This window comes from Amblyomma mixtum, chromosome 6 (genome assembly GCF_055824585.1).
Source record: "Amblyomma mixtum isolate Tamu chromosome 6, ASM5582458v1, whole genome shotgun sequence".
Classification (NCBI taxonomy): Eukaryota; Metazoa; Arthropoda; class Arachnida; order Ixodida; family Ixodidae; genus Amblyomma; species Amblyomma mixtum.
In genome coordinates, this window is record NC_143017.1 from 145,633,238 (window position 1) to 145,649,193 (window position 15,956).

The window sequence follows — 15,956 nt, forward strand, 5'->3', positions numbered from 1 at the left end:
CAAGAGCATACAAAAACTGCCACAGCGCCTGCAGAATTGCATTGACCGAAATGGCGGTTATGTGGAAAAATAGAAGGATGTTCAACCCTTAAAGCGCGCATGCTTGCTGAAAATATACGTTTTTTTCTATTTTTAAAATAATTGGAGACCTTATTTTTAGGACGACCCTCACTGCAGCTGGTGATGTGATCCGGCCCTAAAATGCATGAGATTCGTTTAGAAGTATGATCCATAAGGAACTGTGGACAAAATACCTAGTCCGGTTCCGGTCCTAGACGGGATCTGGTGGTGAAAATGCGGCCACATGGGTATGCACAAACACCCTGACTCAGAACAGGCTTAACAAGGCTGCGGGCCTTTCTTCAAGGCTGAACAAGTTTGATTATTTTACTAGCTTTATTCCGCCATCTTCCTTTGTTAGGGTGCATTTTGATGAGAATGCGCGTGAATGTTTACACAGCCCCAAGTCCGCTTAATACAAACTCATGTATTGCGCGTGCACAAGAAACCATCTTACGCACCCAGCCAAAATATGGTGGTGCGTTCTTTGAACTCCATCTAGCCGGTACAACAACAACTGTCGAATGCAGCCAGAACACCTCTACTCGATCCATTTATTGCACTGCATTTGCGGTGGAAGCAGCAACGTACCATGATCAAGAACTTGCTCTCATAGCAGAACGTTCACTTCCCGTTGTAAAATTGCTCATCATTTCCTCTATAGATAATGCGATCATTGTACTGGTTTGATGTCTCCCTAGGAGTACCAACCTCAAAGCTGCATACCCTCTGCCTGAACTTGAGTAAAACACGTTTTTGGGCAAGTTGGTAACATTCTTGATTCATATTGAAGCGAAGAAGCACACACACACACGGAGAAGAAACACGCAAAAAAACAAGGACGAACGCTGCACTCACAACTGGTTTACTGTGAAAAGATTTCGAGCTTAAAAAGGCTCACGCATCTGCGCACTACAGAAAGAAAACATAAAAACCACGTGCCAGGAAATATCAGAAACATCTTATCATATTGCCGCAAAAAGGTTGAATTCCGAAGCGTACAAAATAATGGAAGCATCACTAATGTAGCAATCTGCTCTTTTCTTTATGTGAAAGGCCTCCAGAAGTTCACTTCCCGTTTTATACTCGCTTTTACCTAGGATTCGAACACTATCGAAACGCGGCGAACATGTCACGCATGACTGGCAGTGCTTAGCCATGTGCACATTCTCTTTGTTCTTTAAATTTCTTTGCTGCTCCCCTAGCTGGTCGTTAATACATCGCCCCGTTTGACCGATGTATACACTTTTCCACATGAAAGTGGCAGCTCGTATACCACCTCAGAAGCGCATTGCACATAGGGCGTGGTGTGCTTTTTACCACACCCGCTTCTTCTTGTTTCGCTTCCGGAAATACGAGGGCACAGCTTTGATAGCTTCACCGGAGCCGAAAAAACGAGCAGCACCTCATACCTATTCGCAACTTTCTTCATGTTATGCGACACCTTGTGTAGGTAGGGGGCAACTTCCGGTCGCAGGTTCCTGTTCCTCTCTTTCGTCTGGGAGTTCGCTGTGTGTGCCTTCACTTTTTTCAGGCAAGCTTCTGCAACAGATGTCACGACCGACAAGGTGTAGCCCGCTGACAAAATTCTAGCCAATTGGGTCTGAAAGCTAGACTGCATCTCATGGACGCACGATTTCTCAAGCGGCGATTTCGCACGATTTCTCTAACGCATGATTTCTCTACCTGAACATAAAACACAACAACGATCGTTTCTACTTCACGTTACCAACCATTCGAGTAACCAACGTTTGCAATGTAAATGCCCTGTGTTTAGTGGTGAAGGACGAGAGATCTCCTGCGCCATGAACCACCATAATCTCCACAATCTGACTGCGTCCTTAGTGATCACTCAATTCTTACCTTTCCTCTTCATCTTGTACGCTCCCTCCTACTTTTCTCCCAGTTGAGGGTAGCCAACCTGAACACATGTTGATTAGCCTGTTTACCTTCCTTTTTCCTCTCTTGCTCATGCGGCCAGGATCACTTACATGCACCGTGTGGATTCTTTTAATGAAACACCCGGCCCTTCAAGTCAGCGCAACTAGGACAGCCTTAGCTGGCCATGCTCATCCTAGAAGAAAATTTTGGGTTGATGACCTTTGATGGAAGTAAATAAGGCAAAAATGGGCTAAGGGTAATTAAACAAAACGTGGTGTCAACGCGAGACATCGTCCGCGCAACAAACGTTTGATGCAGTCTGCGAATTGTATTGTTCAGCGTACAAAATCCTGCCTGCACTTCAGTCGTGCAGCGGCCACACTTTCCAGTTTCACATGTTGGTTCCCATTTTTACAGTTTATTTCCTCTCTCAATGAACGCCATACGTCGAGTGCAAAAAGACAATGAAATGCGATTCGTTCGCAAACATAACCGCACCCGAGACTACTGCAGAATCTGACCTGCGATCTGGAGGAGCATTCTTCCGCAGCAATTTGACCGAAAATACAGAGAGCAGAAATATGCTTCTCTTCGCTAAATTAGAGCGTTTTCCTTCTGCGGCCTCTGAGTACTAAGGAGACGTGACGGGAGCTTCTGGCTCCAAATGTACATTGTCAAAAGTTTTTCATTGTAAAATGCAGAGGTGACCAAGATTTCACAGAATATAACCGATATTTCTTCAGCGGCGCAGTAGTAAATGAAAATGCGTACTCGTTGCCGCCACAGAATCATGTGTTCCGAGTTGTTCTAGTAGTTGATACACAGAACGAAACATTCCAGCTGATTGATACAATTACGTCGAAATTTATGGTGTTGAAAATTCATTGCCGTAGTATTTGGCATCAAGAACTTGGCGCTGAAACGTTCCCACGCCGAAGCAGTATGTCTGTCAGCTTCTAAAAGGTCGCCGATCGGGGCGCGTCTATCCGCAACCTACGCTACATTTATCTGCGCAAAAATAATCCGGGGATCAGCAGAGGAAGAAGCACGGCACGTTAACGGAAGAGAAAATATTAATTACAGCCTTGAATAATAAATGAATTCTACGTAGCTGCAACCCTACGTAGTACGTGAAATTCTAGGTACCTGTACGTGTAATCTATGAAGCAGCGACTAACTGGTTATTAGTGACTAACTAATGAAATCTCTCGGGGGACTAAAATGTAAGCCTGAAGCGCGCCTTCTTTCTTCTTGCTTTGTATTTATTTTCCGAAGGCTTCAGGCGAAGTCATCACCTTGTCAATGACGGCTCCTTTGTTTCACCCATCGACGCAAGGGGTGCTCCAGTGTCATCGTATCACCTTCGAGGAAGTCTGCAGCTCTTAACAGCAACCAGGAAACCATTTGCTAACGGCGCAGCCGTCTGTCTTGCAGTGGATCACAAACTGATGTCTGTATAATATCCGAGGGCAGGTGTAAGCATGACATGCATTACTGGAAAAGAATAGCGCATTTTAGGACTCCTCGCATATGACGGTCGACGAGTCATGTATTACCTACTTTAATGCCTGCTGAACTTGTCTTCCTCTTCACCGCTTCTATTCTTCGAGCTAGTCAGTGCGCTGATTTCGTGCTTTTGCATTTTCAGAAGCGTCTGCTGACAGGCGCTTTTCTAAGCTGGACAGCGTGCTTGCCATATTTCGCCGCATTTGGTGCTTTTCCTGCGGCCGCGTTCAGCCGCTTTTATTTTTCGCGCTGGGGGGAAGAGCTCTCAGCCTTCCTCGCTGCTTTCGCTGTTTGACGCGCCATATAACTTTCTCCTCCTCTTCGGCCATAACGACGATTTTGGCCGCCTTCACCGCTTACCTCGCTGCCTTCGCTGCTAGACGTTCCACAAGGCATGCATCTCTTCTTCGGCCATAACTACGAATTTGGACGCCTTCACCGCTTCCCTCGCTGCCTTCGCTACTTGACGTGCCACAAGGCTTGCATTTCTTCTTCGGCCATAACAACGAATTTGGCCACCTTATCACTTTCTAGTGCTACTAAATAAAGCGACCGTCGCCGACATAGGCGACACTTCTGTCCCTGGACTAGACCAGTTCACATTAACGGCCATGGCTGCAGCCTTGCAACGGGCATTCAGAAGCGAAGAACGAACGACTAAAGATAAAGGAGAAGATATTTATAAGGCGCAGCTCCAGTGGCTACCAGTCGCAGCATGCAGCAACAGAGGGCACAATCAACATCTTGAAAACGGGGTTACTGAGCTGGAAAACACGGACAACAAGAGCAGAAGTTGACGGGACGCGCGCAGACTCACAACTGAGTTTATTTAGATAAAAAATGACAAATATGACAAAGAAATGACAGAAGCTTCTGCTTGTTTTCTAACACGGTAATCCAATTTTAAGATTAACATCCACCAACTAGCCCAGATTGCTGCTGTTTCACAATCAACAACCCCATTCTGCGCGAGAATGTGCGGCTGTGGTAGAGCGAGTTGCTTAAAGCACCGAGCAACTGTGCTGGTCTGTTTGCGCCGGCACTGTTGAATGAGAATTCTTCAGGTTTGAATGGGAGGGTAGAAGCTAAAGAAGTTTCACCTTTAAAAGTACGCCTGGAATGTAACAAAGTGCACAAGTTTGGGTAGATGTGAAATGACGAATTTTATGTCTTTGACATCGAAAATCTGCACACTTTTCTTCTCGGACACCGCAATCAATCTCGCTTAACATCAATTGAACTACGGTTGTTATGATTCCTAATGGTAAACCTGCATCAGAGAACCACTTGATCTGCGCAGTGACCCCTGCGGAAACAACATGCCTACAACATTTTTCACATCGTTTTGGAAGCAAGCACGAGCAATACCTTTCTTGATATGTTCAAAAGCATTCGAATTATTTGGTAAGATATCTTCTTGAGTTCTAGGTGAGTACATCCAGCATGTATGGCTTTCTGAATAAGATGTTAGCAACAAGTCAACAAACTGGACAGAGTCGCGTATGTATAATCAAATAAGCAAGTTTGAAATAGCATGAGCTCCACTTAAAGGCTCCCAAAGTACCTTTTACTACATCCAGATAACAGTCATCGTGTCCTGTTTCAAAAAACTAAATAGTTGTCAGCCTACCTAGCGACTCGAACTACACGCGCGGTGTCGAGAGCACTTCAAAGCGAGTGATCAAAATTTCCAAAAATCAGGCTGCAAGCACTGGGGCTAGCATACTTTAATATAAAAACAACTATTAAACTCAGAAACAGTCAACGATACGTACTTAGCAAGTAGCTCCAAAATCAATTCAATTTCACTTGCACATCATGTTTGACAGGTCAGTTCACCGGGCTCGTCAGTAAGTTTTCTTATCGCATGGAAGAGTTCGTCGTGACTGTACGATGACAGTGCGAGTTAAAGAACACCAGATGGTCGAAATTTCCGAAGCCCTTCACTGCGGCGTACCTCATAGCCCGAGTCGCTTTGGGACATTAAACCCCCATAAACCACAAACCAAGTTCGTCGTGAGGGATCAACCACGAAAGGCCATCGTTGTCCACCGAAAAGGCCGAGGTCGCTCCGAATACGGCATTACAGGTATAATCTACTACAGCTGCAGAATTGTTTACCCCTGATGGGTAGGCTGAATGCCTCTGTTTCTCAAGCTGCCAAAGCGGTAACGCGCTTGGTCACAGGCGAAGAAATAGCCGGTCATGCGCAGTAATATTATTCACAGGGCGCATCGGTCGCACCCGAACGACAGTGAAATCATGCACGCCCGTACACGCGGACCTCGTTGCCTTGTGCTCAGAACTGAGGGCACTTTGAGCCCGACAGCAGTTAAAATCTTGTTTGCTGTGCTCAGTGAGAAATTTGGGGGTCAGCCTGTAGGAAAAAATGGTAGGGTTCTAACGCAGTTAAGTCGAGTATACGTGCGAAAGCATATGATTAGCCTGACTGGCACATGGATATGCTTTGCTGGGTCGTCGGCACGTCTGGCGACGTTATTTGACTCCGGTTAAGCTCTGATCGAGGTTACGCTGATCTGATCTGTTCGCGCCGAGGATGGAAGTTAATGAAGACGACGATGCGCATGATCGGCTGCGGTGACAGGATAGTGGGCTCGTGCAGTTACCTGCGAAGCTCATCTGTTCGCGCCGTCGGGTGCATGTTTCAGTCCCAGTAGCAGCAATGCTTAATTTGTTTTATTTATTCAAGGTGAAGGCTTCAGCTATGGCCTAGGTATTTCCACGTTGAAAAAGCTAAAGCTGCGCAAAAGACGAGGATACAGGCAACGAGGAACACACAAAACATAACGGGGGCAGCACACAACAACTCGTTGCATGCGCCCTCGTCTTTTGCGCAGTTTAAGTTTTTCCTGAAGTATGAACTAACTAGCCTGCAAGAACATCCCATTTTGCACCTTTGGTCGTGAAGTAGAGCTTCAGCCCCCCCCCCCCCCACCGCCCCCCTCCCCCCCCCCCCCCCAAAAAAAAAAAAAGAACTGAAGCCTTTTATGCAGTCGCAGTGTGCGGTAACCATGACTATAGGCGAAGTTTTCACTTCAGAAGAAATACCTCTCTGAAGCAGATAGCCCCATTGCCTGAGGATTTTTGAGCTGCATTCGACTGTCTCCCTTAAAGAGCTGGTCGTAGTATCATTTATATAATACGCTGTCTGCTCGTTATCGGTGTGAATCAACGAAGGCACTAAAGTTGCGTATTATCGCTGAGTCCTTGAGGACAAATTTTTGCGTCGACCGAGACAGAGGGGAAGGGGAATTCTACTCTGGCTTTTCTGCTATGAATAATCAGATCTTTAACTAGTTCGCGGCATTTGGTACTGCCAATGAAGGACATAGAGCGAGGCAAACGTTACAGCGCGCGCCGACACAATTTGCAGGGGGTGCGCATATTCAAAGTTTTGGAACAGCGAATAAAATATTCTCGTACTCGAATTGCTGAACGAATCCAATGATGCACGTTAAAAATTATTCAAAAAGATTTGGATTTGTTCTAAAAATTTCGAATGCCTCAGAATAACTCACAAGAAATTCGAAATGGGCACGCTGTACAGTTTTTTCGAAAATGTTGTAAACACAAATAGGCCGCCGTAGGCGATTCTGCCGAGATCAATCTGCGCGGTAAGGAGGGCTCAGCGCAGCGACGCGCTCCATTCGTAGGGTAGCGTTCACAATACTCACACCATGGCCTTCAAGCTTTGGCGAAGCCAGAGATTTCAGACAGGTTTAATATAGCCTGCGTTGATGTCCGACATCGGAGGCCATGGCTCAAACTCTCGTCCCTCTCATCATCTGGGGATTTGAAGATCCTGTTGTCATCGGTAGCTAAAGGCTTTTTTTCCGCTGCAGATTACATGACGGTGATAGGGCTAATACAATGAGCTGACGTCGTGTGTCCCCTAGTGGAGATCAGTGGTGTCTTTCGACAGCTACAGCTTTAACTGCAAATCATCGGTAGATTTCGGCAGTTCCGCATGAATATTCCTTTCGTACAAATATTTCCTAGAGTAGCGAATAAGCACGATGCAAGTGGACGTTAAAAATCCCCAGGTGGTCGAAATTCCCAGAGCTCTTCATTACGACGTCCCTCTGAAAGCCCGAGCCGCTTTGGGGTGTTAAACCATCCCAAACCATAAACAATTCACACATATACGATTCGTGTTCAACTCACTTTTCATTTTACGATTCGCATTCGGTGCGGTTTTTAACTATCCTATCCGCAGCCGATTTGGTAGGAAATCATTCCTATTTGTGTTAGACTCTGTAGCGAAGCTTCATAATTCGTGTTTGGCTACATTTCAAGAAAGTGCTATTTGCAGACTCCTGATGTTGATTTTGCATATGGTGTTTTGTCCTTTGGAGAAAACAGACCACAAAAAATATTGCTGCTTCGAAGTGGGCGCCAGAGACAAGCTCGGTGTCGCCACTCTATGGCAGAAAACTACCACATTCCCACGTTCCAACAAGCACAGCAAAAACACATATTTGACAGTGACGTCTGTTGTGTAATTAAACGCACGCCAGTTCTTCCATGTGCACCCATTTATTTCAGGTTAATTTAGGATGCAGCTACTAAAAATCGGCAAAATTAATATACCATCGGTAACAAGGGGAAGGGGTTCCAAAGGAAACGGGGTTCTCGTACTCGAAAAGAAAACAAAACTTTGCTCTCCGAACACGCGAGCTGCAATACAATCCCATGCCAGCCGCACTTCTTCGGTTGGTTGCATGACAATTTATAATCTGAAATAAGAGCCGCTGCACAGATCCCAATATTTATTCTAAATTGAAAAAAGTCTGCTTAATGATGGTAATAGCTCTGCGACGCCAAAGAATCTTCCTATTTAAAAAAGAATAGGCGCTGGGTATTTTCATTGGAGAACTAAGCACTGTAAATATGTGGTCCCCACGCAAAACATTCCATCATTTCACGACAGAAGGCCGGTAGTGAAACAGGACACAATGAATGGCATAACATTTCAAGCCCTAAGTTTGTAGTGCAATAGCAACGCAAGATAAAAAGAGAGAGCTACAGGAAAATTCACGGTGATGAATGAAGCAGACATGCAGCAAAGAAGTGAAGTGTTCAAGGCTCACAGACTGCCCGAAATACAAAAATACCTAAAAAAAGCAATTTCTACTACAAAAAAGGTAACATGCGTTCCAGGTGAGTTACGAATACTGTAACATGGATAACAATACAGTTCAGAGACATCTGTCTCTGAACTGTAACTCTCTTTCTTTGTCTCTGAACTGTATTGCACATTTACTGCGTCCGTACTGTGATTGGCGCCAAAATCCCGAAATATTTTTGAAGCTACACTAGAAGAGTAATGATCAGGTAACGTTACACTAACAATAAAACACTTCAGAAGTGAGACATATAAAAGGTATAGGGTAGTTGCAATTTTCTAGTCAGGCGGCGTTTGTGGTCATTACTAGTTGTCCACTGCGAAAGATGGTTCGTGATAGATTGTTCGCTAGCGCACAGGTACTTTCGTCCCATTCCTTGACCACGTTGGAAGAGCGGGTAATGAACAGAACACTAGAGTGAGCGGAGAATGGACGCCAGTCGGCTCTCCTGCAAAAGCAGAACGGAACGTAAAAGAAAACTTTGATGAGACGCGCGAAATTGTGGGCACAGTAGCTGCAAGAGTATATTCGCAACAATTGCTATTACTATTGCAAGAAATTTTCACTCTTTTCATGAAATCTTAATCTCACAGAAACTGAAAGGCGATATTTCTATCCAATAGCTTGTCTCCTTTTTCGCTTACTGATCCTTCATCTTTTGCTGTGGCAGCTGTTAAGTGCCTGTTCTTGGGTTTAGTGCCGTAGTTAGTTGCAGTATGTCGTAGTCGTCTGCGTAACCGGTGGGTGCGTTGCCATGGGAACCATTCGAAGAGTGGTTAAGGTGGAAGGAAGTATGATGTGAGAGCTGGAAGGTGGTTACTGTGGAGGGAGGGGAGTGTGCCGAAAGGGGAAGAATCTCGAAGCGGATGATGGGTACCCTTGAAGAAGACAGGTATATTGACAGCATAGGAAATCTTAACTGGAGGGTGGTTAACCTGCAAGGAGGAGGGTATGACGAGAACATAGGAAGGCTTATAACTGCAAGGTGGTTACCGTGGAAGGAGAAAGTTATGGTGATAGCGTAAGGCGCAAGCGGAGGGTGCTTGCCACGGGAACCACGTGGAGGTTATTAACCCTGGAAGCACGAGGAGGATGACGGTTACACTGGAAAGAGAATGATATGCTGAGAGCCCTGGAATACATAAGCGGAGGGCGGTTACCACGGGATCCATCCGGAGGAGGTTTACATTAGAAGTAGGAGGGGGAGTATGGCAAGAATGAAGGAATGTAGCACGGCCCATCTGCGGCAACTGTTGCGAGAGGATCATCGGTTGCGCCATGCGCCTATAGGGACGGAATGGTGAGGACAGCGAGTCGAAAACGGGTATGTGTGTTAAGCTACAAAGAAAGCTTTAAGCTATACAGATATGAAGTCGCTGTCATCTCTTCTACGCGAACATAATATGCAATATAAATACCCTAGTAGCTCTCACAGAATCTCGTTTTACACAGTGGTGACCATCCTGTCAATGTTTTCTCAGTTTGCAGCATATAAACTTATGCCCCTACTTTTGCGCCCAAGCACGACGTACGCTCAAATGCTTAGACTTGTTATCCATATGAGTTTTTAACTCTTTTGGTACCGATGTAAAAGATGTAGCGCGGACTCCAAACTGTACAACCAAACGTATATGTCAGTCTGCGTTAACGATTGCAACTGCATTGAATTTGCCTATTCATACCAAGGGAGGCGAGCTCAACCCACTTTTGTGCCAGTGCTGTAAATGCTGAATATATTCTTGATGATGAACATCTGCGGGTGCCAGTGGTACATTCCACCTTGAAGATTACAGATGAACAGCCAACAAAATGTGCATGGTAGGCACACGTCCCATGTTTCAAATTATTTAAGAGTTGTTCATTCTTTGATCTGCATTCCGATTTTCCAGTAACTTACATGCGGAGGTTAATGTTTTTCATCTAACACTTCCAGCTTCTCACATTTCCCCAAAGTTTGGCTGCAGGTTCTTTTGCCTTGAAAACATGTTGCTTGACGCAATGCAGCTAACCATTTGTTTCGTGTTTGCCAGACGAATGCCAAATTTAAGTGTGTCTTGCGCCGTAAGTTTTATGCGTTGTCGGCGACACTCGTGTTCTGTTAAAAGTTTTCACTGTATATAGTGCGTAGTTTTCTTACCCCGTCTTAGCAAAATCAATGATATCCGCCCTCGTGAGCGCTGGCTCGAACACCACGGTGGGAACTTCCGAGGCGTACATGTATGCAAGAGTTCCTTTCAAGACGGCACTGCGGACCAGCCTCAGAAGCGGGCACCGCAGAACCATGTCGACCACCAGATTGCGGAAGCCCACCAAGTCGGACACGTTAAGGACACGCTGCGCCTCCGGCGACAAGTTCTTGAACTCGTGCTTCGGCGGCATCCCAGTGAAAAAGCGCTGCAGATGATCAAATACCGCCGATGGCTCTTTGGAAACAGGCGATGTCGTCTCCAACACAAAGCGGTCGAATAGCCTGTACCCCTCATCTTGACTGAAGCCGCACATGATTTCACGGTGTCGAAGGAATATTGGCAGCTCTTGCAGTATATCATCGCAGTCCCGTACTGGGAGCTTGTAGCAGCTGGGAATGAAGAGAAGTCGTTCCTGCTTCGCCGTACCACTGTAGATTTGTGACAGCGGGAGATCAGTGATGCAGGCAAGGCTAGAAGTGGAGTCACCATGGCGGTCGCACTGAAGTGATGCAGCTACTGATGTAAAGAAGTTCGGCGCAGCGCGAGGGAGGAGGGATGCCGGAGAGAGGCCGTGCAGAATTAGACGCTTGAAGAAGCGTCGCCTGTGCCACGTCGGCGCGAAAAGATCCAAGGACGCAATGTAGGCTCCAGACCCATGACCAAGACCGACGAGAGAGTTGGGGTCCCCACGAAACGCCTGTATGTGTTCGGCGATCCAGGACAAGGCAAGATAAGCATCGTGGATTCCCAAGTTCCCGGGAGTTTCCTCGATTCCAGCGTCCAGGAAGCCTAACATTCCGACTCGGTGGTTAATGTAAACGACAATCAGTTGGCCGGACACTGTGAGGTCCTCCCAGATGTTTTCGTAGTCCTCCACGTAGCCTCGCTGGAACCACTCCGAGGACAGCACCACGAGGACCACGAATGGTGCGGCACTCATGTTGCACTGCACCGGAGCCCAGATGGACAGGGTGAGGCAGTCCTCGCTAGAGGCCTCGCTTGGGTTTTGTACGATGGCCACATCCTGCGCCAAAAATAATAATTTCTGGCCAGGTCTTCACGACTGATAATAGTGGGTAGGGCGAATGGCTTCCCTGGCGTTGCCCTGGGATTCAAATGACCACACTAGACATTCAGAATGCACGATGACGGAACGTATATCTTAAGACTCTTAAAATATCCTGATGCGTCGTTTTTGATCCCGACGGAAAGTAGTTCTGAAATTAACAGTGCTACACAGTGCTTTAACTGCCATTCTGGCAGGAAAACAGCTATGTGATGTACCTGTCTTCTTTTCTGGTCGCAGTAGCGAAACTACGAGCTGTATTAAGTTAGCACAGAATGTATGAATTATTAACGGCTACCAAGCGGACAGTTCTAATTATCATAAGAGATTTGTCGACTCGCCATTTTTAACGAAACAGATTTGTATATAAGTTTGATAATGTAAGTCGCTTGTGCATTCTGTAAAGATTCTCGGTGTATGCAGATAATGGTAGTGATAATCGACGCCTTGTGGCTACACTTTGCAGGTTAACACTGATATCACCAGCGTCCTAATGTAGATTCAATGGGAACAGAGATTCAAATGGGATCTTCCCAACTAAGAAAACTAACGTGCTGAGCAGCTACGAACGACGACGCCCCTTGCCGTTCTCGATGAAGGCAATGTTATATTTTTATAAGCAGGGTAGTATGAGTTATGAGAGGTATGATATTTTTCAGAACTCATCGGTCACCACGCGCGAACCTGCTGCTTCCATGTTGATACCCGCGCATTGCCTGCACCGCTTGCCTGCACTCAGTTAAACCTAACGTTTGCTATTGGCTGGTCACAAGCAGGACTCTAAAAACTGTTCGTATGTCGCAAAAGTACGTGAGTGACTAGTACTGCGATGTCGTACGTAGGGCTTTACGTTCGCCTAGGCAGTGGGCTAAGTCAGTCGTGGCAGGCACAAAGCGTAAGGGCACATCAAGGGAAACGTCCACCATTCCGACCAACATGGTACTGATGCCTAAGGATCACCAGGGGATTGTTGTGCAAGTATGAAGGCTAGCCCACATTGTCGGCTCGCTAGTCTGGTGGAGAATGGTTTCAACCTTCCATCGCTGGTTGTGGCGTCTCTCATTTATATGCGGCACTCGTGTGGCTTTCTAGACTTATTTTAAATTGCCTATAATGGCAGCAACTTTCTCGGCCACGCGATTGCGCATAAATGGAAGAAAGGCCAAACCGGTGACCTTTGTCGGCCTATCGTTGGCGTCGGCAGCGCCACTTGGTCGAGGTTGAACTGGCTACTATTGGCCCTCGGGCGAATGGGAGGTTTACGTTAAAACATACGATTGTGACGCCTAAGTGTCTCCGATATTTTGAGACACAGCAATGAAAAATTTGTACAATATATTACACAGCAGAATCGCAGGTGCGGATGCCAAAGAAGGAGCATTAGTGCCTTATAAACCTCTCTTCTATGTTCACCTAGTTAGTATGGTGAAAACTGCATGTTATTTTTTTTTTCACTTCCTTAGAAGCCCTCAAAAATGTAGCAGTCAGCGCAAGCACTGTTTACATTCGCAATAAAAAAAAGTGAATGCGTTCTTCAGTATTTCAACCAGCGGCAAAGCTCTTTCTTTCCTAACCACCTGAAGCAGTGAAGAGCGTGCTTTTATTTTCCAGTGAGCTTGGGAAATTTAATAATTTTGTCTGTATTGGTGGTTACCGAGCACAGAAAGAATATTTTGAAAGGCAGTATGACGCAGTCATATTTCGGAAGCCAAATAAACTCATCCTAAACGAATGAAAGTAGCCTGCCACACAGTTTACACTGCGCGTCTGAGATACTGGTTTAAAATGACTGACCTTCGCCCTGCTACCTTTGCCGCCGCGAAGACGGGATGGTGGTTGGCTAGCGCAACGCTTGTATTGATCAATAACACAAGACTACAAGTCACTTACCTGCGGGCAGAGTGGTCCATGCTCGTAAGCGTTGAAGACTCCGCCTTCACCCATCTCTGTCCGGTTCTTCGGGAGTTGAAAGCGGTTTGCTCCACTGGTATCAGCACCGTAAGGAATCCCGAAGAAGGTGCGCAGAGTCCCGCTGTGGCTAAAGCGTCCGCGCACTGTGACGCCCAGTGACCCGAGCAGGACATTCAATTGAGTCTCGTCGTGGGCGCACATGAGTTGCGAAGAGGAAGTCGTCGAGGGCGTCAGGTGCACCCAGTAGCGAAGCCCGATGACCAGTACCATGAAAAAGGTGGTAAACACCAATGCGCACAGGGCCGCGAGGAGGCTGCAGTAGTCAGGAACAGTGGTTGGCGTAACGTAATGCCTTCGTGACTAGTTTAAGAGCTCAACACGCTTTTGCTGGAGAGGGAGAACTATCAAGGGGCGGCGCTGCTAACGGCGGCACTCGCCGGTGCCCAGGTTGCGCCAGGCAACTAGGCATGCGCCCGTTAATATCGCGGGCACAACGCCGCCACTCTGAGGCGCCCCGCTCCCTCTGCGCTCCGCGAGCCTATTTGTGCCAATTGTAGCGAGAGCTACGCTACGTCAGCTCTTCTAGCCTTCAGCTTGGCATCCCTTCAGCTCCGTGGCGGCGCCGTGGCCTCGAGCCGGTTGGTCACGTGGTGCGGAGCAGCTGGTGCTGCCGGCGGCGCGGCGCGCAGGCTAAACCGAGCCGCAACAGCTGTGCGCATGCGCCCTGTCGAGTGGGGGGGGGGGGGGGGGGGGGGGTTGGAGAGGGGGAGAGGGCTCGCTATCCCGTCTCTCCAGGTTTAACCAGAGCATAACTACAGCCAATTTTTTTTATAGCATCTACTATAAAAATCTTGTGCTCAAGAGCTGGCTAGTAAATACATCTACATACATAAATTTCACGTCCCGATCATCTTCATAAAGCAGGTTTTCCTTCACGTCAAACTAGAAAGTGCTTTCATTCATTGGTCCCAAGCGCTTCTGAGAGTTGGAACCACTTTCCCAAATATGTTGAAGTGACTGAATTCACTGGTTACATCGCTGCTGAGTACGACAGCGTTTGTGACGTTCAAGGTACGCACTGTGAACGTTTTCACTGATCCATAAATAGAACGACGCACAGCAAAACGACACATCTTGTAATAAACACAGCGGAGCACACGTGCTGCGATCGCCGATGCCAATCTGCTTTCTAATCTGTGTGAACACAAAAGTTATCCACAATTGTTCATCAGTCGTCCTGTTTGTCGTCTCGCCGGCGTCCATGCAGGCAACAGGCACGGACATCGATATAGTATGTGGACTGTTTGCTGTCGCAGTGATCCAACGCGAGCCGCCGCAGTGATCTCGAAGGTTTTATAAATAATGCCGCTTTGTATGCGGCGATAAATCAATAATTTAGTGAACATTTTTTGTGAATTCTGCCCTAATCTTGCGCATTGCCGTACACATTTGTGTGGACCGCAGCACTTGACGGCTGTTGTCCGCGGACAGTTCATTCTTACACTCCACATTAACTCTTTTCATCGCATATTCGGGCAAAATTTAAGTTGGGGTGAGACAATTTTTTTTTTTAAGAAATTGATTTTCACATTTCGTGACCTTCTGAGAGACTATTTCTACAACTTTCAGAGAATGCAGTACAGTTGGGCATTGCCAACTTGAAAAATACTTCTTTCATCGTTTTTAGCCGTGACGTCGAGCGGAAAGCTTGAAGTTTTCAGAAGCTGTATCTGGTTTTTCGGAAAAACAGCATTCCGGAGGCTGTTTACATTACTAAAACTCAGTTTGTATTTTTATGACTAAAAAAATTTGTGGGTCGCATCACTGAATTAGAAAAAAAAACACATAATAAACCTATTTTTGATGGAAGTGCATAACTTTATTCCAGGTTGCGTAACATAACCATTTGCGCTCTCATACGAAATTTTAAGAAAAATGTATATAGTCGAAAAGCAAAAAACATAATAATAGCAGGCAATACTGTTACGCGGCTCAACGCCAGAACGACACCCGCTGCAATATTTTATTCTAATATTTAAATACACAGCCACAGCTTTTATTACGACTATTACACAGCCAATTTTTCAAAATCATTTTAAAAGTGTCAAACCGTCTGAGCAGAAACACATTTTAAGCTTTCTGGGGCTTCAATTAAATCGGAGTCAAAAGGTCACCAGCATGCCTCGGCTAGCTAGT

General features: G+C 46.4%; 1 protein-coding gene across 1 annotated transcript; it reads right to left on the bottom strand.

Moving 5' to 3' along the window:
• Positions 1–10,727: 10,727 nt before the first annotated feature.
• On the bottom strand, positions 10,728–14,030 carry LOC149340671 (cholinesterase-like). Its single transcript, XM_089551159.1, has 2 exons — positions 13,740–14,030; positions 10,728–11,807 (listed from the first exon to the last, which is right to left on the bottom strand). Exons 1-2 carry the CDS (start codon positions 14,028–14,030, stop codon positions 10,728–10,730), a joined length of 1,371 nt encoding a protein of 456 aa, XP_089407285.1.
• Between the last annotated feature and the right edge of the window lie 1,926 nt (positions 14,031–15,956).

Coding starts and splice junctions, on each gene's coding strand:
- LOC149340671 (XM_089551159.1), bottom strand. CDS start 14,030: ATGGTACTGGTCATCGGGCTTCGCTACTGGGTGCACCTGACGCCCTCG. Junction 11,808..13,739: donor ATGGACCACTCTGCCCGCAG/GTAAGTGACTTG, acceptor TTTTTGGCGCAG/GATGTGGCCATCGTACAAAA.